General features: G+C 40.6%; 1 protein-coding gene across 1 annotated transcript in view; it reads right to left on the bottom strand.

The window, feature by feature from the left end:
- LOC117515873 (hepatocyte growth factor) overlaps positions 1-18,836 on the bottom strand; it is an 80,609-nt gene that overhangs the window by 44,454 nt on the left and 17,319 nt on the right. Inside the window, exon 5 of the mRNA XM_034176635.1 lies at positions 4,666-4,814. Within this exon, the coding sequence (XP_034032526.1) occupies positions 4,666-4,814 (149 nt within the window). The remainder of the gene's footprint in view (positions 1-4,665; positions 4,815-18,836) is intronic.

Genomic DNA, 18,836 nt, shown 5'->3' with positions numbered 1-18,836 from the left:
AATAACAGCAGTGTGGTCAGTAACTCTGGTGGTAAGAAGGTCTTAACCCTCTGAACCTAATGATGTGTGAGTGAGAGAGAGAGAGACCCTGCAGCTGTCATTCTGACATTCTCAATGACAGAACACAGCTTATAAACTCAATACAGAACCTTTTGGAGGATTGGAAAACTTTTTTTTTTTTTCTGCATTCTCTCACATAATGAAATTGTGAAAAAATTACATTGCAAACTGATCAAGCAGAGCAACCATGGAGTTTACTGACAGATAAACATTTCAGAGACCTGTAGATACTTTTCTTGTCTTTATTTCTTAACCCCTTAAGCCCTAATGCCTATTTCACCAAAATCACATACCCAAACATTATGATTTATTTCTCAGCTTGTACAAGGTCAAAAATGCAAAAGTTTGGATCAACTAAAAGACAGGTCCTAGGAGATGTTGTGGATGCAAAAACATTGAAAGTAAATACTTGGTAGGAGTAAATGAGGTTTTTTTTCCCCCAAAAATGAATTCCGATTTATGTCTTTATTTGCTTGGCGTTTCAGCTGTGATTAGTTGATATGTGATTGAAGTGGATACTTTTGTAGAGGAGACTTCGCTTGACATTTTGATGTATAATAAGTGTATGTTGGTGTCAGCATTGGTTAGTTATGAGTGTTCAAATGTTCTAAAACAGGGCAAGTCCCCAAATTTGGGGACTCTAGGGTTTAAGAGAAGGCATCAGTTCACTTTGTAAGTGCTTGTCTTTTGCAAATAACTTCCAGTGTAACAACTTGACAGCTTCAAATGAGTGCTACACGAATGTTGCACAACACAATAGATTTTTTTTGTTGTTGTTGTTCACATCTGTTTGTTTCTGTGTTTGACAGAAGTAACTGTACATCAGTCTTATCAAAATGATCAAAAATCCCATTCATTAGTTATTTATGGTATAAAGCTGAAGTGATGGATATAAATGAGGGTCTTTTGTCCATTGACAGCCCAGAAAAAGAAATGTACAGTGCTAATAGAATGAAGGGAGGACAGAAGCTTGAGCATGCAGTCTTTATTTAGTAACATTTTATCTAAATCCCTCCAAAGATTATAGATGGATATAGATTGGTAAACCCATTTCCCATTTTGTCCACATGAATAAAGGTGTATTTTCAAAAAAAGATTTAAAAAAAATCATATTTTGAGCTTTAGAATCATGTCTCTATATCGTGTTTGAGACAAAAACATGACTCACAGAAAGCTGAGATTGTTCTGAACATTTTGATGTGTAAAACACGGGTATTATACCACACTTTTCAGGTATTATAAATACCTGAAAAGTGAATTTTCTTAAGGTATGGAGGAATTGAGAAGATAACCTTTGGGCGCTACGGGCTAACACTGGCTTGGTTCAGGTACAGTAAAATCAGTACCAAAAGAGCATCCGTTTTTCTCAAGGACAAGCATGGGACCAGACACAGGCAGAGAATTAAAAAAAAAAAAAAAAAAAAAAAAAAAAACATCAACAGCAATGATATTTCCTCGGAATCAAGCAGCAGAATTGTGCAAAATATACAACCCCTGGCAAAAATTATGGAATCACCGGCCTCGGAGGATGTTCATTCAGTTGTTTAATTTTGTAGAAAAAAAGCAGATCACAGACATGACACAAAACTAAAGTCATTTCAAATGGCAACTTTCTGGCTTTAAGAAACACTATAAGATATCAAGAAAAAAAATTGTGGCAGTCAGTAACGGTTACTTTTTTAGACCAAGCAGAGGGAAAAAAATGGAATCACTCAATTCTGAGGAATAAATTATGGAATCACCCTGTAAATTTTCATCCCCAAAACTAACACCTGCATCAAATCAGATCTGCTCGTTAGTCTGCATCTAAAAAGGAGTGATCACACCTTACAGAGCTGTTGCACCAAGTGGACTGACATGAATCATGGCTTCAACATGAGAGATGTCAATTGAAACAAAGGAGAGGATTATCAAACTCTTAAAAGAGGGTAAATCATCACGCAATATTGCAAAAGATGTTGGTTGTTCACAGTCAGCTGTGTCTAAACTCTGGACCAAATACAAACAACATGGGAAGGTTGTTAAAGGCAAACATACTGGTAGACCAAGGAAGACATCAAAGCGTCAAGACAGAAAACTTAAAGCAATATGTGTCAAAAATCGAAAATGCACAACAAAACAAATGAGGAACGAATTGGAGGAAACTGGAGTCAACGTCTGTGACCGAACTGTAAGAAACCGCCTAAAGGAAATGGGATTTACATACAGAAAAGCTAAACGAAAGCCATCATTAACACCTAAACAGAAAAAAACAAGGTTACAATGGGCTAAGGAAAAGCAGTCGTGGACTGTGGATGACTGGATGAAAGTCATATTCAGTGATGAATCTCGAATCTGCATTAGGCAAGGTGATGATGCTGGAACTTTTGTTTGGTGCCATTCCAATGAGATGACTGCCTGAAGAGAACATGTAAATTTCCACAGTCATTGATGATATGGGGCTGCATGTCAGGTAAAGGCACTGGGGAGATGGCTGTCATTACATCATCAATAAATGCACAAGTTTACATTGATGTTTTGGACACTTTTCTTATCCCATCAATTGAAAGGATGTTTGGGGATGATGAAATCATTTTTCAAGATGATAATGCATCTTGCCACAGAGCAAAAACTGTGAAAACATTCCTTGCAAAAAGACACATAGGGTCAATGTCATGGCCTACAAATAGTTCGGATCTTAATCCAATTGAAAATCTTTGGTGGAAGTTGAAGAAAATGGTCCATGACAAGGCTCCAACCTGCAAAGCTGATCTGGCAACAGCAATCAGAGAAAGTTGGAGCCAGATTGATGAAGAGTACTGTTTGTCACTCATTAAGTCCATGCCTCAGAGACTGCAAGCTGTTATAAAAGCCAGAGGTGGTGCAACAAAATACTAGTGATGTGTTGGAGCGTTCTTTTGTTTTTCATGATTCCATAATTTTTTCCTCAGAATTGACTGATTCCATATTTTTTTCTCTCTGCTTGATCTAAAAAAGTAACCGTTACTGATTGCCACAATTTTTTTTTCCTGATTTCTTACAGTGTTTCTTAAAGCCAGAAAGTTGCCATTTGAAATGACTTTAGTTTTGTGTCATGTCTGTGATCTGCTTTTTTTCTACAAAATTAAACAACTGAATGAACATCCTCCGAGACCGGTGATTCCATAATTTTTGCCAGGGGTTGTAGAATGGAGTTAAATAACCAGGAATTCTCATTCTTTCACAGACTACAAATTCCAGATGTGAGACAGGAGTCCAGAACAACAGCAAGAGTCGGTAACGTGGCATCATAACACAGTGTAACATGGAACAAGCTGACACAATCTGACCACTAGCAGATGTTATAGCTGCATTTAAAAAGGGCATGGTACAATTAAACCTGGATGTGTGCAGACACACAAACGCGGAGGTCAACAACCCAGAAGTCAAAACCAAACCATCACAATAAGAGCACGACAGATAAAGAACACTAAGAGAAATGATCAAAAATAACAGACTGATCACATTAAAGAGAAACAGAAAAATCACAGCTGGAGACAAATCGTGACCAAAGCTGAACCCAGCATGTTAATAATCAGGACCAGGTTGTCCTCCTTTAACATTATGACTCTTCATTATTTATTTTAAACATCTGGGGACCGATATTAAGTGTTTGGAATCCGTGCATATCAGAGCAATTTAATGAGTATGGGCACAAATTGCAGTTCAGAATAATGAAGATAAGAATCCCTTAGATGTGGTGAAGGCAAGGATGCGTTGCACGGTAAACGGTACACGCTGTCAATTGTAAACAAGAGAAAGCACACAGATTAGAAGCAGATGTTCACCAGTCCACAGCTGTTGTAACAGAGAAACTGATAAACCACTGGTTTGAATCATTCTGAGCAGACGCTCTATATTTACATGTTTGTGACTATGATTCCTACTAGGTACTCTTAATTTCTAAAGAAACCTCTGGAATCATTTCCCGCTTTGTTTTGTAACTTGCGATAACCCAGCCAGATGCCATATGTGAGTTGGAATGCGGGATGAGTTCCAAACCTGGCTTATCAAACCACAACCAGGTTCCTCATTAACATGATCCAGTGTTAAACATGCAAAGGAAACAACCCCACAGAGAGCAAGAATCCTACCGGATTAGATAACAAGTCCAAAACAATCCCCTTCTGTGTCTGACAGGAATATTTTGTGATGTAGCGTAGAGGCTGCAAGGTGGAAAAGTACTTGTGGTTCATCAAAACGGAATATGCAGGCAGATGAAATTGTTAACAATTTTGGCATAAGTTACAGCAGAGGTATTAACCACTTCTACGAATCCCAACAGGTTCATAGCGTTTTCAAAACCTGACTCAGCCTGCACCACCCGACTGCACCCCTAGAAACAGCTGCAGATAAAGCAAGCACGTGCACGTGCACAGACAGGCAGATTAGAGCCGAGCGCAGTCGGAGCCAACAGTACTTAGCATGCGCGGCACTGTGTGATTGCCTAATTTGTTGCTGCTCATTTTACTCAAATGGGGAGGCAGTTTGCAGTGTGGAATGCTCATTATTTCAAAAGGGAATGAATGTCTGCATGAATGTAAATAGCACTTTGTGAGAGTTTGTGTGTAGGTGCCTGAAGCCTACCCTGTGAGCACTGTGGGATGCCACACTCCTGGTGTCTGAGGTGTGGCTGGGGGTCTGTGGTAAAGCACCACGGCCCCACAGTGGCGTTGTCAGGGTTGCGGCAGTAATTTTCTCTCAAGTCCTTCTTGCTATACTTCTTAGACATGAACCTGTGTGGAGGCAAAGAAAAGTTACAGTTACATAGATGCCTGCATGATGATAGGTTGAAACATGTTATAGCTAGAATGGTGGATGAGGATGGACTGGCTGTCTGCCTGGATGGTTGCCATCCAGTATCAGGGACATGTGGCAGCAGCACATGTTCCCAGAATTGATTTGACCCTGTTTCATGCATTTGTTTCTTCTAGACTGGACAACTGCAATGTCCTATTTTCTGGTTTACTGCAGTCCAGCATTAGGGATCTCCAGTTGGTTCAAAATGCTCCTGCCAGACTCTTGACAGGAAGCAGAAAGTTTGACCACATTGCACCCATTTTGGTGTCTCTTCACTGGCTTTCTGTCTCTGTGAGGTCAGACTTTAGGGCCCCTTCACACATAGTATGAATAAGTACAACTCAGGCAATTCAAGGCGAAACAGCTCATGTGAATAAACCACGAAAACATTGCGCCGACGGGCAGGGCATGATCCCGGTGCGACGGTGTCTTTTGAGCAGGAACACAGTGCAAGTAGCTGCACCACATAACACAGCTGATGTGGAGAACAATAAAATAAAAACCAGCTGTATATTTGGTGAATATCACTGGGTTGATAAAATAATATAGAAAAAGGGGACACAATACAGAACCCTGTGGTTAAATAACACCAGTTAAAAAAAAAAAAAAAGTCACTCATGGGATTCAAACCCATAAGCTCTGATTACCAGATGGAAACATTACCACTGCACTACCATCGCTGGCCTGTAATAAGTGTGGAAAAATGCCTGAAATCAACAAAGACATGGACGAGGTGCACTGTGTCTGGCTGCTGCAGCCCGGCGCAAAGGCAAAAGATGTTTTATATATTTCCACGTGAGGACAGCAGGCAGAGACACGTGCCTCATGGAGGAATGTTGTCAGGTGTCAGTTCATGCCCTTCCAAACACAGAACTTGTTCTCAAGCTGGGATTTCCAGGACCAGAGCGGACACACACCCCACCCCCCCGTTCAGCGCCCAGACCAACGTGTCTGTGTTATGTGGTCATTCATTTTCGTTATTTGTTATCTAATTGCATATGTAAGTAATTGTCTTAATTATTTATATAACTGTCCTGGCGGTGGTTTCTGTGTTTGTGATGTGTGCACTGAGCTGTCATCCAACTGTCAGTGTGCTGGGATCAGCTGACAGGCCCCTCCCCATGCTGTGTGCTATCAGACCTCGCTGTCCAGCCCCCATGTGATCAGATCTGTACATACACGCACACTTACTTCATCCGCTTAGTCCAATTAAGGGTAGCGGGGGGCTGGAGCCTATCCCAGCAGTCATAGAGCGTGAAGCGGGGTACACCCAGAACAGGATGCCAGTCTGTCACAGGGCCACAAACAGAAACACACTCACACCCACTCGCACACCAACGGACAATATAAAGATTCCAATCCACCTAAAGCTGCATGTCTTTGGATGTGGGAGGAAATCTGAGCACCTGGAAGAAACCCACGCAAACACAGGGGAGAACATGCAAACTCCACACAGAAAGGCCACAGGTGGGAATTGAACCCATGACCTTCTGGCTGCGAGGCAACAGTGCTAAAGCCCCTTTCACATTGGCATATTCGTAGAGCTGCTCATTGTGGTGTATCGCCTATGCTGAGTTGAGCAGCTCTATGCCCACTTTTAGCAGCTTTTTTCTCTCTATGCAGCAGTATCGAACCTCAACTAAGAAATCCAGAAACACAACAGAAACAGCAAGTTGGTCGCTCGCTGTCTCTCGCACACACGTTCTCCCTCACTCTCACACTCTCTCTGTGTCTGATCAAACCTGTGACTTTAAAATAAACGCGCACTCGCTGCATGTCGGTGCGCTCATCAAACGCCCTGATCGATCAGGTCTGATCAAACCTGTGACTTTAAAATAAAAGCGCACTCTCTGCATGTCGGTGCGCTCATCAAACGCCCTGATTGCGGCAGTAATGCAACTGTAAAAAAGCCTCATGATACAGTCCATTGTCTTCCAAGTGCAGTAATGTGTTCTGCACAGCTGGCAGGAGTGAACTGGTTTTAAAATAGCGGCAAGGTACACGCGACTGTGTGCACACATTACAAAAACGAACACATGCAGCTGCAAGTATGAAATGAACATGGAAAAAGGCTGAGTTCGTGCGCATTTCGGGTGTATTTAAATGAAACAACGCTGCAATACGCAGCTCTATGAATACGCCAATGTGAAAGGGGCTTAACCACTAAGCCACCATGCTGCCCATCTGTACATACATAAGCATTTTATGCAAGTGTGCTCCCCCTCCCCGGCACGCCAGATGTGTTGGGGGAAGAGGGAGGCACACACGTGCGAGACACATGCACCACATGTGTGTGGCTTTTTGCAACTCCACAGTCGTGGGGCACTTAGAAAATGTGTGGCCATTCACACTATCATCACGAAAACAGTCAGCAATCACTGTTGAGCTGGAGGTAAAATTTGTCTAAGTGCCAAACGAGCAGTGTTAGATGTTCGTGTGTGTCAGCTGGAATTTGGCTGACACCTGCCACAAGAGGGTTTGATTTGCTCACAGAGCACACACTCTGTCTTTCAGCCGTTGGTGTGCGCAAATCGTTGTAGCAAAAGGTGTATGAGTAGTTGGAAGCAGCTACAATTTTACACATTTTGCATACGATTCCCGCTTCATGCGCCCTTCGAAGGGGCCCATCAAAGGTTCTGCTATTAACATAAAATTGTTTACAGACTGGCAACTCCCTACTTTGCTGACCTAATAAAATCCTACGCACCGGCCGGGGTTCTGCGTTCTCATTGTCTTAAATCCTCCAAACCGTGACTATTCAGGGTTGGGACCAGGAAGCAGAGTTGTAGTCTTACACACCTCTCTGCAGCTTCTCTCCCCCTGCCATCCCCTCATTACCCCATCCCCGTAGAGACGGTGTCTGCTCCCAGACCACCAATAACCAGCAAAAATCTATTTAAGCATAAAAATTCAAAAAGAAAAAATAATATAGCACCTTCAACTGCACCACAGACTAAAACAGTTAAATGTGGTCTATTAAACATTAGGTCTCTCTCTTCTAAGTCCCTGTTGGTAAATGATATAATAATTGATCAACATATTGATTTATTCTGCCTTACAGAAACCTGGTTACAGCAGGATGAATATGTTAGTTTAAATGAGTCAACACCCCCAAGTCACACTAACTGCCAGAATGCTCGTAGCACGGGCCGAGGCGGAGGATTAGCAGCAATCTTCCATTCCAGCTTATTAATTAATCAAAAACCCAGACATAGCTTTAATTCATTTGAAAGCTTGACTCTTAGTCTTGTCCATCCAAATTGGAAGTCCCAAAAACCAGTTTTATTTGTTATTATCTATCGTCCACCTGGTCATTACTGTGAGTTTCTCTGTGAATTTTCAGACCTTTTGTCTGACTTAGTGCTTAGCTCAGATAAGATAATTATAGTGGGCGATTTTAACATCCACACAGATGCTGAGAATGACAGCCTCAACACTGCATTTAATCTATTATTAGACTCTATTGGCTTTGCTCAAAATGTAAATGAGTCCACCCACCACTTTAATCATATCTTAGATCTTGTTCTGACTTATGGTATGGAAATAGAAGACTTAACAGTATTCCCTGAAAACTCCCTTCTCTCTGATCATTTCTTAATAACATTTACATTTACTCTGATGGACTACCCAGCAGTGGGGAATAAGTTTCATTACACTAGAAGTCTTTCAGAAAGCGCTGTAACTAGGTTTAAGGATATGATTCCTTCTTTATGTTCTCTAATGCCATATAACAACACAGTGCACAGTAGCTACCTAAACTCTGTAAGTGAGATAGAGTATCTCGTCAATAGTTTTACATCCTCATTGAAGACAACTTTGGATGCTGTAGCTCCTCTGAAAAAGAGAGCTTTAAATCAGAAGTGCCTGACTCCGTGGTATAACTCACAAACTCGTAGCTTAAAGCAGATAACCCGTAAGTTGGAGAGGAAATGGCGTCTCACTAATTTAGAAGATCTTCACTTAGCCTGGAAAAAGAGTCTGTTGCTCTATAAAAAAGCCCTCCGTAAAGCTAGGACATCTTTCTACTCATCACTAATTGAAGAAAATAAGAACAACCCCAGGTTTCTTTTCAGCACTGTAGCCAGGCTGACAAAGAGTCAGAGCTCTACTGAGCCGAGTATTCCTTTAACTTTAACTAGTAATGACTTCATGACTTTCTTTGCTAACAAAATTTTAACTATTAGAGAAAAAATTACTCATAACCATCCCAAAGACGTATCGTTATCTTTGGCTGCTTTCAGTGATGCCGGTATTTGGTTAGACTCTTTCTCTCCGATTGTTCTGTCTGAGTTATTTTCATTAGTTACTTCATCCAAACCATCAACATGTTTATTAGACCCCATTCCTACCAGGCTGCTCAAGGAAGCCCTACCATTATTTAATGCTTCGATCTTAAATATGATCAGTCTATCTTTGTTAGTTGGCTATGTACCACAGGCTTTTAAGGTGGCAGTAATTAAACCATTACTTAAAAAGCCATCACTTGACCCAGCTATCTTAGCTAATTACAGGCCAATCTCCAACCTTCCTTTTCTCTCAAAAATTCTTGAAAGGGTAGTTGTAAAACAGCTAACTGATCATCTGCAGAGGAATGGTCTATTTGAAGAGTTTCAGTCAGGTTTTAGAATTCATCATAGTACAGAAACAGCATTAGTGAAGGTTACAAATGATCTTATGGCCTCGGACAGTGGACTCATCTCTGTGCTTTTTCTGTTAGACCTCAGTGCTGCTTTTGATACTGTTGACCATAAAATTTTATTACAGAGATTAGAGCATGCCGTAGGTATTAAAGGCACTGCGCTGCGGTGGTTTGAATCATATTTGTCTAATAGATTACAATTTGTTCATGTAAATGGGGAATCTTCTTCACAGACTAAAGTTAATTATGGAGTTCCACAAGGTTCTGTGCTAGGACCAATTTTATTCACTTTATACATGCTTCCCTTAGGCAGTATTATTAGACGGTATTGCTTAAATTTTCATTGTTACGCAGATGATACCCAGTTTTATCTATCCATGAAGCCAGAGGACACACACCAATTAGCTAAACTGCAGGATTGTCTTACAGACATAAAGACATGGATGACCTCTAATTTCCTGCTTTTAAACTCAGATAAAACTGAAGTTATTGTACTTGGCCCCACAAATCTTAGAAACATGGTGTCTAACCAGATCCTTACTCTGGATGGCATTACCCTGACCTCTAGTAATACTGTGAGAAATCTTAGAGTCATTTTTGATCAGGATATGTCATTCAAAGTGCATATTAAACAAATATGTAGGACTGCTTTTTTGCATTTACGCAATATCTCTAAAATTAGAAAGGTCTTGTCTCAGAGTGATGCTGAAAAACTAATTCATGCATTTATTTCCTCTAGGCTGGACTATTGTAATTCATTATTATCAGGTTGTCCTAAAAGTTCCCTAAAAAGCCTTCAGTTAATTCAAAATGCTGCAGCTAGAGTACTAACGGGGACTAGAAGGAGAGAGCATATCTCACCCATATTGGCCTCTCTTCATTGGCTTCCTGTTAATTCTAGAATAGAATTTAAAATTCTTCTTCTTACTTATAAGGTTTTGAATAATCAGGTCCCATCTTATCTTAGGGACCTCGTAGTACCATATCACCCCAATAGAGCGCTTCGCTGTCAGACTGCAGGCTTACTTGTAGTTCCTAGGGTTTGTAAGAGTACTATGGGAGGCAGAGTCTTCAGCTTTCAGGCTCCTCCCCTGTGGAACCAGCTCCCAATTCAGATCAGGGAGACAGACACCCTCTCTACTTTTAAGATTAGGCTTAAAACTTTCCTTTTGCTAAAGCTTATAGTTAGGGCTGGATCAGGTGACCCTGAACCATCCCTTAGTTATGCTGCTATAGACGTAGACTGCTGGGGGGTTCCCATGATGCACTGTTTCTTTCTCTTTTTGCTCTGTATGCACCACTCTGCATTTAATCATTAGTGATCGATCTCTGCTCCCCTCCACAGCATGTCTTTTTCCTGGTTCTCTCCCTCAGCCCCAACCATTCCCAGCAGAAGACTGCCCCTCCCTGAGCCTGGTTCTGCTGGAGGTTTCTTCCTGTTAAAAGGGAGTTTTTCCTTCCCACTGTAGCCAAGTGCTTGCTCACAGGGGGTCGTTTTGACCGTTGGGGTTTTATATAATTATTGTATGGCCTTGCCTTACAATATAAGGCGCCTTGGGGCAACTGTTTGTTGTGATTTGGCGCTATATAAAAAAAAATTGATTGATTGATTGATTGATAGTGCAGGACTACTTTGTGTCCCTAGGGTGAATAAAAAGTCTGCAGGTCACAGAGCCTTCTCTTATGTTTTGTGTATCACTTGTTTTGTGAAATGATCTCCCTATGGAGATAAAACTGATTCTCTAGAGACATTTAAGTCCAGACTTAAGAGACATCTACTCTTCCTCTCATATGGCTAGCATAATGGCATAGCATGGTACTATGCTTCCTATCCTTTTAAATTAATATTAATAGTCACGGAACATGTCTCGGCCTCAACTTTATTCAGCAGAGGGTGTCTTGTGATAATTGGCCGAAACACCCAATGATGCAGAGGTACACAACTGACGATGTGTCCCATTGGTAAAGCTTTGTAAAGCCATCCCTGAAGGAAGTAGGTTTCAGAAGCGATGAAAAGAGAGGGATATAGAACAACTAGTCCTTTTAGTCGATATTGAAATTCAGCCGGTGATCACCTTTGTATTTCCTCTGCTTTCCTGTCAATTTACTGCTAATGAATTATATCTTAGGTATAGTTTTTCCTGGAGACTGATTCTGCTCTTTTTCTCTCTGTCTGAGGTACGGATAGTAGGAGGGCTACTGAATAGCCACAGGATCCTGGACTAACATTCAAACAAATAATAGGGATACCTATGGGAACAGATTGTGCTCCACTTTTAGCTAACCTTTTCTTTTTTATTCTGAATATAAGTTTATGAAAGATAAACTTAAAACAAATAGCCAGTCAGCTAAAACCTTTAGTAATATCTTCTGTTACATTGATGACCTATTTACTTTACTACCTTCCTAGAGGGAACTAGGCCTACCGCTGTCAACGTTAGCTTACCTGGAATTTATCCCTCCCCGTCGAGCTAGTTAAAGGCTAACCTGGCCTACATGTCGCTGCAGCCATGAGCCCCAAGCTCTCCTTAGCTGGGAGTGGTTCCACTTCAGTAGACTTTCACTAAGGTACTTATATCCATATACATTTCACCACGCTTTATGGTTCTGAATACATACAAATGTTTCTTGTTATTTTTTAAATATTATTATATTAGTAATAAAAATGGAGGAGTGGGGTACAATTAGTTAAACCTAACAGCTAAGGTTAGCTTATCGAGCCAGCTGCAGCACCGCTTATCATAGCTAACACTATAGTCAGTTCTGTTCTGTCTGGGAAGCTAATGTTAATACATGCTTTTGTTTACATTTGTTCTTATATGTATTTGTTAATACCGTTATTGTAGGGTTAAACTACGCTGTTGTACTTTATATATGCTAGTTACCAGCTTTGTTTAACCTTGCTGGCTAGCAAGGTAAGGTTGGCTAATTAACGGTAGCTCATCTAGCTAGTTAGCTCGCTTTCTTGATTTACACTTTTATTTTACATGGTGTAGATTTTTAATGGTTCTTCAGCTTATGGGTTCTGTAATAGATATCAACAGATAGTATCTAAGTTTGGGGCTTCCATTAGAAATCAGGTAGAGTATGTATTTTATCGCTAGCAGGGTGAACTTTAGATAGATACCTAAAACATATTACATCATAGCTTCTATTTCTATAATAAAATAACCATATTTATAGCTTAACCTACTAGCTATAATTTAATTTTACAACAAGTCTACCGACTAGGTATACGTATACTACAATCTTCTCCTGTATGAATATTTAGGTTTTAGAAGCTAACTCCTATAATATTATGTAGTAACTATATTTCTTTTATATGTTTATTACCCTGATTGTATATATCACTTATATACATGCTGTCCATTTTCTTGAGCCGTTTAGGTGGGTAGGGAGTTTCCATGGGATTAAAAAAAAGCTTTTCAACCTACCATCCCTGGTTCTCAAGACCAGGCACCGAAGTAGCTCTCCTCTACTGTTTTTTTTTTTTTTTTAGATATACGAGGTCTATTAGAAAAGTATCCGACCTTATTATTTTTTTCAAAAACCATATGGATTTGAATCACGTGTGATTACATCAGACATGCTTGAACCCTCGTGGGCATGCGAGAGTTTTTTCACGCCTGTCGGTTACGTCATTCGCCTGTGGGCAGTCTTTGAGTGAGGAGTCGTCCACCCGCTCGTCGATTTTTTTCATTGTTTAGGAATGGCTCAGAGACTGTTGCTTTGTTTGATAAAAAATTTTTCAAAACTGTAAGGCACAACTGAGTGGACACCATTCAATAAATTCAGCTGGTTTTCGGTAAAAATTTTAACGGCTGATGAGAGATTTTGGTCTGGTAGTGTCGCTTTAAGGACGGTCCACGGCACCTGACGGCGATCTGCGCTTCGAGGTGGCAGCTTTCAAGTTGAAAACTTCCACATTTCAGGCTCTGTTGACGCAGTAAGTCGTCAGAGAACAGAGAACTTTCAGAAGAAGTCGGCATGAGGAGTTTATTCGGACATTCCATTGTTAACGGTCATTTTGTAATGAAAGAACGTGCGGGCAGAGTCGCATGTCGGGCTGGACCCGAACGCGGGGGGTCGCGGCAGGAAAAACACCTCCGTTGGAAATCTTAACGGGCAAGTTGGAACATGCCCAAGCTGTTAAACAATTTCTCAGTTACTCACTTGTTGAAAGCCATTAAAAGCCGCCTGAATTCTACAAATGGTTTTCAACACGGAGGTGTTTTTCCTGTCGCGGCGCACACAGATTTGCCGAGTCATCACGGAAACGACTCGGCGAATTTGCGCGTACGTCTTTCATTAAAAAAATGTCCTTAAACAGTGGAATGTCCGCATAAATTCCTCATGCCGGCCTCTTCTGAATCTTCTCTGTTCTCTCACGATGTCCTGGGTGAATTAAGCCTTAAATTAGGATGTTTTCAGCTCGAAACAGGCCGACGACAGCGCCTGGAAGCGCTGCAGGACGTCCCGCTCCGTGGGAAGTCCTTACACCGACAGAAACACCCCATAATCTCTCATCAGCCGTTAAACTTTTCACAGAAAACCAGCTTAATTTCTCGAATAGTGTCCACTCGGATATTCCTCACAGGTCCAGAAAAAATTTTGATAAAGCAACGCGCGCCGTCTCGAGCAGCGTGTGAAACAAAGGAATTCAGCCGAGAGGGCGGGACCACATCTCACTCAAGGCCTGCCCACAGGGAAATGACGTCACCGACATGCGTGAAAAAACTCACGCATGCGCACGAGGGTTCAAGCATGATTGGTGTAATCGCATGTCATTCAAATCCATATAGTTAAAAAAAAAATAAAAGGGTCGGTTTATTATCTAAGAGACCTCGTACTTTAGTATACACTAGTAGAGATCTGCCTTAGAAATGGAATGTATTAGAAGACATACATATACATACTGAATTTTCATGGATGCTCCCACAGGAACAGGCCCACTGACGGCATGAGGACTGCTGGATGACCCCTGCCTGTGGCATAATGGCCTGCATGGATTTCTCAAATACATATTCTATTGCTATTATGTCATGTTTTGATTTCCTGTTTACCATTTCTTCCCCTTTGTTAAAATCTTGTAACTGTTATAATGGCCTAAGCAGTGGGTCACCCCTTTGAGTCTGTTCTGCTTGAGGTTTCTTCCTCAATATCAGAGGGAGTTTTTCCTCACCACTATCACCTGTGTGCTTGCAGTAGGGGTTGGTAAGATTAGACCTCGATTGTGTGAAGTGCCTTGAGGCAGCTTTGTGATTTGACGCTATATATATATATATATATATATATATATATATATATATTTTTTTTTAATTAAATTGAATTGACAACACTTTTTAGCATAGTTCTTGCTTTTATACACCTCAAGGTCTAGATTTTGTTATTACAAAGAAGTCCTTCATAGGCCCTAAGACCTACTGTTGCTTATCGTCAGATTCCACAGCGTGAAGTGGATAAGAGTCTACAAGTACCACTGGATGGGACACCAGTTCATCGCAGGTTACATCTCCAGCCAGCACCAGTCCCCATTTACAGCTTGGTGGACTGGAACAATGTACATGAGTTGAAGGATACACTGGTACTCCAACTGATTATCAACTGACCGACCTGCTCGACACAAATATTGACTTTTTTTTTAGTGTGTGATGTACGGAATGCCACCCCCCCCCCCCCCCCAAAAAAAAAAAATCCCAGTAAGATATCCCTTGAGATATTTAATCATTGTAATAAATAATGTGGAAATTGGCTGAAAAAAATTTTTTTTTTGAGTATTCTCATAAAAAAGACCAAATAAAGAAATAATAATAACAACAACAACAGTAACAACAAAAACCACTCTATGCTCACTTCAGTGGATTCCATCACTGGATGAATCATCTGGACTCGCAAGAAATGTCTGACGCTGTGGTGTATTTTTTGTTTTTTTGTAGATTCCAAATGAGAAGGAAATAGCATGTTTCAAAAATATACATGTTTTTTTTTCCCAGGAAATCTGTTCTTTTGTATGAATTTCCGATGCTGATGAGCCGCCAGAGTTTAATAATCTGATCTACACAGATATTCACAGCCGACTGATTGAGGTGGAAATGCACACTGACCTTGTCGACACTTGTGTCTCAGAGGCATTTCATTTTAATTGAATATGCCCGAGCAGAAGTGTTTATTGATATTAAACGTGAGGTTTCTGTGAGATTGCAGTGGTAATCCTGTAGACGTCCGGAAGACTACAACGCCTCCTTACTCTCTGCAAGACCCAACAATTTTATCCCTTGGGACAAAGTTTTGCATAAACAAGTGGAATTTTTGAATTCTTTATATGTCTTATAGCTGATGAGATATTTGTCAGAAAGACTGAATGCAAATTTGGTCACTTGAGGTAAAATATGTCAGTCGATGGGACAAATGAAATATTTCAGGATGATAAACATAAATTGTTGCAACGAGTTGTTTACAGTTTGATGTTGTTAAAAATTAGTTATTGGTTTTATCATAAAACGGCAACCACCGGTGCTGATAATTGAAGCCAACGTAGAAGTGAGAAGCCCTGCTGTTCATCAAATGGACACTTGAGGCTGGCTATAAAAGCAAATATTAAAATGTTCAACTTCACAGCAGAAATGTAACAGGTTGACACAAAAAATGTTTTTTCGGCAAGTGTCGATAAGGTCAGTGTGCATTTTCACCTCAATCGTCGGCTGTGACTATCTGTGTAGATCAGATTATTAAACTCGGGTGGCTCATCAGCCTCGGAAATTCATACAAAAGAACAGATTTCCTGGAAAGAAAAAAAAAACGTATGTTTTTAAAATGTGCCATTTCCTTCTCATTTGGAATCTACAAAAAAAAAAAAAAAAAAAAAAGAAGGAAAAAGACACCACAGCATCAGATGTTTCTAGCGAGTCCAGATGATTCACCCATTGATGGAATCCACTGAAGTGAGCATAGAGGGGTTTTTGTTGTTACTGTTTTTATTTCCTTATTTGGTCTTTTTTAAGCTTACTGAGTGTTGTTAGAAGGAAAGGTGATGTAACACAGTGGTAAACATACCACTGTCCCAGCTTTTTTGAAACATGTTGCAGGCATCCATTTCAAAATGAGCAAATATTTGCACAAAAACAATTAAGTTTCAGTTTGAACATTAAATATCTTGTCTTTGTGGTGTGTTCAACTGAATATAGGTTGAAGAGGATTTGCAAATGATTTTTTTTTATTTTACACAACGTCCCAACTTCATTGGAACTGGGGTTGTACTAACAGACCATTGAAGTAGTATCTGACTGTCTGATTTGAAATTTTGTATTATTTAATTAGCATTTTAGTGTGATGGAGGCCAACAGGAGTCACTGTGCATTTGGTACTCAGTAAACTTCACTCTCCAATGGCAAAAATGATCTGGCCACAGATGCCAGGGCCCATGGGTTTTAGCCTCCTGGTTAGAGTGACTGTCTCTCACACCAGAGATTGTGAGTTTGCGTCTCAGGGCGAGCGAGCAGACAGAGAAACACATAGACAATGCAGATAGTGACATGCTATATGCCAGGATTACCCACACCCAAGGTACCATCCAGGCTCCAAAAGTATGTGTTAATTAATACAAAAACCCAGGTTAAGGCTTTTTCGCTAATCATTTTGTTAATGGTCAAGGTCATCACAGTCAACTGTCAGATTGCCTTTAGCCTTATTGCCTTCATGCTGCAGGCACTATTTCCTTGTAGATAGAAAGGTTTTCACTCATTTTCACCCCTATTCAATCAATCAATCAATTTTTTTTTTATATAGCGCCAAATCACAACAAACAGTTGCCCCAAGGCGCTTTATATTGTAAGGCAAGGCCATACAATAATGATGTAAAACCCCAACGGTCAAAACGACCCCCTGTGAGCAAGCACTTGGCTACAGTGGGAAGGAAAAACTCCCTTTTAACATTCATTGTATTATTAAACTAATTCATGCATTTATTTCCTCTAGGCTGGATATTGTAATTCATTATTATCAGGTTGTCCTAAAAGTTCCCTGAAAAGCCTTCAATTAATTCAAAATGCTGCAGCTAGAGTACTGACAGGGACTAGAAGGAGAGAGCATATCTCACCCATATTGGCCTCTCTTCATTGGCTTCCTGTTAATTCTAGAATAGAATTTAAAATTCTTCTTCTTACTTATAATGTTTTGAATAATCAGGTCCCATCTTATCTTAGGGACCTCATAGTACCATATCACCCCAATAGAGCGCTTCACTCTCAGACTGCAGGCTTACTTGTAGTTCCTAGGGTTTGTAAGAGTAGAATGGGAGGCAGAGCCTTCAGCTATCAGGCTCCTCTCCTGTGGAACCAGCTCCCAATTCAGCTTATAGTTAGGGCTGGATCAGGTGACCCTGAACCATCCCTTAGTTATGCTGCTATAGACTTAGACTGCTGGGGGGTTCCCATGATGCACTGAGTGTTTCTTTCTGTTTTTGCTCTGTATGCACCACTCTGCATTTAATCATTAGTGATTGATCTCTGCTCCCCTCCACAGCATGTCTTTTTCCTGGTTCTCTCCCTCAGCCCCAACCAGTCCCTGCAGAAGAATGCCCCTCCCTGAGCCTGGTTCTGCTGGAGGTTTCTTCCTGTTAAAAGGGAGTTTTTCCTTCCCACTGTCGCCAAGTGCTTACTCACAGGGGGTTGTTTTGACCATTGGGGTTTTTCTGTAATTATTGTATGGCTTTGCCTTACAATATAAAGCACCTTGGGGCAACTGTTTGTTGTGATTTGGCGCTATATAAATGAAATTGATTTGATTTGATATTCCACAGGGTGCCATTCTACTACAATTGCCCACAATCCAAAAAAGTGCAAAAACGGAATGAAATGGCTTAATCCGTTCATAAACTGCAGATCTGGCAAGTGGATGGCTTATAAAGTGCAGACCTGGCAACCCACCAGAAAACAAAACTAAGGAGCTATGCCCTCAGCCAGAATCATAAGAAAATGCTACTTCTGCTTCAAATTTGTATCCCAATGGAGCACAATCAATCACATTTCAAGATGTACTCACTAGGAGTACCTCGTTTAAAGAAGTTTAAACATGACTGAAGCTGTTAAGACCACAAACATCTAGAAGATAGCATGCACTAGCAACAATATTGCACACTGAGATTCAATTTTTGAGCAGTTCGAAAATTTGATCTTGATTTCAAATCTGGTGCCGATGACCACCACAATGACTACATATACCAAGTTAGTTCAAGATGGACAAAGATGGATCAAGAACCTACTATGATGCTTCAACGCACCCAATTTACTATTCAGGATGAAATGGGAAGGAACTGCACTCT

This window comes from Thalassophryne amazonica, chromosome 8 (assembly GCF_902500255.1).
Source record: "Thalassophryne amazonica chromosome 8, fThaAma1.1, whole genome shotgun sequence".
Classification (NCBI taxonomy): Eukaryota; Metazoa; Chordata; class Actinopteri; order Batrachoidiformes; family Batrachoididae; genus Thalassophryne; species Thalassophryne amazonica.
Note: the sequence above shows the minus strand (reverse complement) of the source record. Positions and strands in the feature narration are given on the sequence as shown.